The following is a 5,165-nucleotide window of genomic DNA, read 5'->3' as shown; positions in this document are numbered from 1 at the left end:
GGAATGAGTGAGGAGAGGGTGAGAAAATGCTAAAAAAAAAAAAGGAAAAATAAATCATATTTCTAATATGGTTTTTTCCCTGTTTTTCAGCCTTTCGCCCTTTCCTCACCCTTTCTGGAAAAAAAAAACCCAAACAGGCTAAACAGTGTCAAAATCCCAATCTGGCATGGAACAAGGTGAGCACATACAGCTTGCCTGATTCATGACCAAACGGTCTACATCAGGAATTTACATCAGAGATTTTAATCAGCAATGTTTACTAGAGGTGAAAGTTACCACCATTTTCATATTAAGTAAATAATCTTGGTCCTTTTCAGGGCGATGATAAATTCGCACCCTCTGTAGGATAATTCGCACCCTTGAACAACAATAAGCAACAACTTGTTGTAATTTTAATAAGAATCTCAATGACAAAAAACAGCAGAGTTAAGATGATAATTCTCAGGTGGGCCTGATGGGCCTCAACCCCATCCTATATGGGCCGGGCATTACAGTCCGGCCCATTAACATGATACTTGGGTGGAGTGAGTACTGTAGAAACTACAAAGCCGTCTGTGGCTTTGAAATTAGCTCCATGATTGTTTTGTTTCCTGTCATTTTTCTTGTATTGGGATAGAAATAAACAAATCAAATGACAAGGAATCGTTTATAGTTTATACCTTATTATTAAATTAACTAGCAGTGGCTTTCTGTTACAGTACAAGTGCTGCAATACAATAGCTTTCTCCTCTTTTAAACAAATCTACTTCACATCCTTTCACATTCTCCTTACCAACCTTCTTATTCTCCTTTTAGGGTTTTAAGGGCTTCTGGGTTCTCTTCTTTTCTAATCTGTTCTTACTTTCTCACCTCTAAGACAATGGACAAAACAGGCAAGTTCTCTGTGTTTCTTTCTTCTTTTTTATTAATTCATTTGAGCTCTTTAAGTCCATTTGATGCATTCCTTGTATTGTTGAAGGAATTGTTTGGAAAATAATTTTTTTTCAGAATTTTTTATTTTTCCTTTGTTTGATTACAAATGAAAAACAGTAACTTGAACAACCCCATTTGAAATTTCACTTAGAGAGGCATTCAATTTATAATGATATCCCTCTAAATAAGCCTTAATCAAATAATTTTCCTCTAAATTATGGAAGCTAAAAATTTTTCATAGGAAATAATCTTCCACAAGAAAAATATTTCTTGCAATCCAAACAAGGTCAGGAAATGAAGAAACAAAAAGAAAATAAATGAAAAAGGAAACCCATTTTCCTGTTGCTTAATCTGATGCTTCTTTGGGTTGTTTCTGAAGATATGACCACGACATCTGAAGGAGGAAATGGAAGTGATTTTTGTGTTCCCGTTTACTCGTCATCGGAGGTAAAATTTTACTTCATTTCTTCTAAATGACATTGCATACCTTTTACTTCCTTTTCCTGTAAAAGATCTTATTTTACTGTAATTTAGATTGCATGATTCCAAAATTTAAAACAGAAACTGCCAACAGTTCAGGTCAACAGTTAGTAAAAATGGAAGAATTCTCTGTTTCTTCGAAGGGTTATTTATTTTTTAATTGATTTTTCTACTTGACTTATCAGCAATGGCAAATTTACAGATATTATATCCTTCAAACTTGAAAATTCTCCAGTTTGGGTTGGTTGAATAAACTTTTGATTTGATATGGATTAGGACATGAATAAGCAGCAATTAGTATTATCAAAGAAATCCCAACTAAAAGGGATTTCCTTTTTCAGCCTGGTAACCATCCATATTTGTAAATAAAATTCGTGTAAAAGAATGAATAAATCTGACAATTGAACCATAACAAACATATCTGAATTGTCAGGTGCTTGAAAAGCTGCGAGGAAACTGTAATTATGGGAACAAGCAACCATACCCAGCAATGTACTCGAGCATTATTGGTGGAATTACTCTCGATCCAGCTCTCATGGTTATCCCAATTGATGATCATATGGTCCATCGAGGGCATGGTGTCTTTGATACTGCTATGCTTGTTGATGGGTAAGCATACTATTTCATTTCAATGATTTAATCTCATATTTTACCCTTAGATATACCCACAAGCCCATGTTGCAATAGTAGTTCTTTTAGTGCTCTATTATTAATTTTGAAAGCTGCTGTATGAAGATATCTCTGAAGTTGGTTATAGACTTGTAGTGGTTGATGGATTTCATAATCTCTTAGTGCTCTATTATTAATTTTTGGTGAATGCATTTTTATAGTCAGACTTTTCGTGATCGGAAGAAAACCCATATTCTAATGCATTCTTGAGGCTGTAAATGCACATGAAAAAGCTTTTAAGAAATTACACAGATTTGTAACTGGAAGGAGTCTTTGCCTGCATTCTCTTTTCATTTTGTTCTTCTTTGATTGGATACCATATTATCTACTTTGTCGATTTTCCAATTCTATGGATATTTTGTATGATTAATTAATTATAATAAGTCAACTAAATAGCATAAAGAGAACATTTGGTAGATGCACTAATTATAATAAGTCAACTAAATAGCATAAAGAGAACATTTAGCATCTGCTGCATCTGATGATTTACTACGGGTTCTAACCAGCTTCTATATAGATTAACCTATAAACATATATCACCCATTAAAATCAATAATTAAAGTATAGAAGTAACATTAACTAATGCACCTCATGAGTTTTAATTATTTACATAGCTCCAAAGATATTATTGAAGAGCCCAAAGGGGTAACTATGAAGTATCTTTGCTCCCCTCCTCAAATGAGTTAATAGACCTAGCTACTGCTTTTATGGCCCCAATTTTGAAAATTAACTTTCTTTATGTTCTATCTAATATATTTAATTTAATTTATTTGGGATGTGGTGGTGGTGTGGGAGCACCTTGCACCCACAAATAACAGAAAATCAATGAATGAATTAGGCAGCTTGGTTGTGTTTGTCTCAAGTGAAGTTCATTCTGTTTACGCTTCATTGCTTCAAGCATGTGATTTAATTCTTGGGACATTTCAAAATCCCTGAAACTTTGGTGGATATGTTGAGTTTATCATTAACAGTGTGTATGTCTAAGTTCTGAAAATAGCATTTTCCTTAATCAGAAGATCAAATAGACCTAAGTTGTGTGATTTTATGAGTGATTCAGAAAATTACAAGACATTGGAAGCTCTTGGTAAGTCAAGAGATGCATTTCCAAACTGACTTGAACTTTGTTATGCTTAAAGCAACATTACAATTCAAATGTTGTCGTCACAGATACTTGTATGAGTTGGATACCCATCTTGACCGGTTCTTGAGGTCCGCATCTAAAGCAAAGATTGGTTCCCCTTTCCCACGCTCAACTTTGCGAACCATTCTCGTGCAATTGGCAGCAGCATCACAGTGCAAGAAAGGCTCTCTGAGATACTGGTTGAGTGCGGGTCCCGGAGATTTCTTACTATCACCTGCAGGCTGTCCAACACCTGCATTCTACGCGGTGGTCATAGATGATGATTTCTCACAATGCAAAGAAGGGGTGAAAGTGGTAACATCAACCATACCCATGAAATCTCCTCAATTTGCCACTATGAAGAATGTTAACTATCTGCCAAATGTTCTCTCTATAATGGAAGCAGAAGAAAAGGGTGCATCTGCATCAATATGGATCGATGACCAAGGATATATTGCGGAGGGCCCAAATGTTAATGTCGCATTTATAAGCCAGGAAAAAGAGCTTTTGTTACCGTTGTTTGATAAAATACTCAGCGGGTGCACCGCCAAGAGGCTTCTGGCACTGGCACCCAAATTGGTGGAGCAGGGGATTTTAAAAAGTGTGAAAACTTGTGATATAACACTTGAGGAAGCGAAGAATTCAGCTGAGATGATGTACGTTGGAAGTGGGCTTCCTATATTACCAATCATCACGTGGGACGAACAACCTGTTGGAGATGGTAATTATCTCCAGCTCTGTTTTTTTTATGCAGTTTATCATGATCAATGCTGTTGTTTTATTTGTATTTTGAAAATGATGAAAATTCAAACTGAGATACATAACCATAGTTACAAAGTTCGGATTCAGGAATAACTTGGGAGGCCAGTTCTTGAAAAATCTGGGAGAGTTTCAGAAAAAATGGGAAAAAACTCTTCCATTTTTCACATATACATTACTTATTTTTTTCTGAACAAGACACAACAAAAAAGAATGAATAGTGGGTAAGTGCATGGGTTTGCAAGCTTAGACTGTGAGTTTTTACCACAATGTCTTTTACAAATAACAGACGAGAAATCGATGAATTGTTTTAAAATTCATGTTTAATTTGGAATTACCGTTAATTCGAAATACGTGAGGGATTTTGAAGTAGTTGGGATTTTTTAAAGTTCAAAACAGGGTATAAAAAATTCAGGATTTTCTCAACAACTCTTTAATTATTCAGAGAACATTGAAGTTATCCATAACACTACCACTATATATCAAATCCCATTGTCATCATTGCCATTTTCGACATTTTCTTCTCACAGGGAATTATTTCTTTGTTTGGAGCAGGAAAGGTGGGGGAGCTGACTCTTGCACTTTCCAACTTGCTTTGGGAGGATATGGTAGCAGGCCCTGAAACGCAGAGGCTTCGTGTTGCGTACATGTAAAAGGTGCAGCAGTTCTAACAAAGCAAGGGAAGTATCATGGCTCACCTGTTCTGTTTCTTCTTTATTTCCATCTCATCAGTTATCTCAGTGTATTCTAGACAGCAATTTGGAGGAGTTGGTTGCTCTGAAGAAGCCCTCCTTTCTGCTTTTTTATTCTACTTTCTTTGCTGTCCTTTGTCAGTGCTGAAAGGGGGGAAATAATGATCAAGTCAAAGACATTGGAGGACCTTGTTTCTGTGAATTGAAGTGCAAATGCCTCTCTTTTGTAGTTTTGTTGAGTTCGCAGTCAATAACTTCAGTTTTGTGGGTTTTACATAAAAACAACTGAAGAAAATTAATCGACATTCGTCGTTGTTCTATCCTTGGATAGGCGATTTTTAAAAAAAATAAAGAGAGGGTGAGAATCTCAGCTCGCATTCCATGGTCTCAACTTCAGAACAGCTAGTCTGCAACTCTTCGGCCCTGTTTGGATTGCTTTCAGATGGGAAACATTTTTTATTTTTTTTTCTATCTATGATTTATATGTATATGATATGATTTTGGTAAAAATTGAAGAGATTTTATATGGTGTA

General features: G+C 35.5%; 1 protein-coding gene across 1 annotated transcript; it reads left to right on the top strand.

The window, feature by feature from the left end:
* The first annotated feature begins 558 nt into the window (after nt 1–558).
* On the top strand, nt 559–4,935 carry LOC143847508 (D-amino-acid transaminase, chloroplastic-like). Its single transcript, XM_077356367.1, has 5 exons — nt 559–872; nt 1,292–1,359; nt 1,826–2,001; nt 3,229–3,902; nt 4,496–4,935. Exons 1-5 carry the CDS (start codon nt 860–862, stop codon nt 4,591–4,593), a joined length of 1,029 nt encoding a protein of 342 aa, XP_077212482.1. The 5' UTR covers nt 559–859; the 3' UTR covers nt 4,594–4,935.
* Nucleotides 4,936–5,165: the final 230 nt, after the last annotated feature.

This window comes from Tasmannia lanceolata, unplaced genomic scaffold, assembly GCF_043159265.1.
Source record: "Tasmannia lanceolata isolate RefF3 unplaced genomic scaffold, GAP_Taslan_0.1 ptg000015l, whole genome shotgun sequence".
NCBI lineage: Eukaryota > Viridiplantae > Streptophyta > Magnoliopsida > Canellales > Winteraceae > Tasmannia > Tasmannia lanceolata.
The sequence above is the reverse complement of the archived record's forward strand: the minus strand, read 5'-3'. Positions and strand labels throughout refer to the sequence as shown.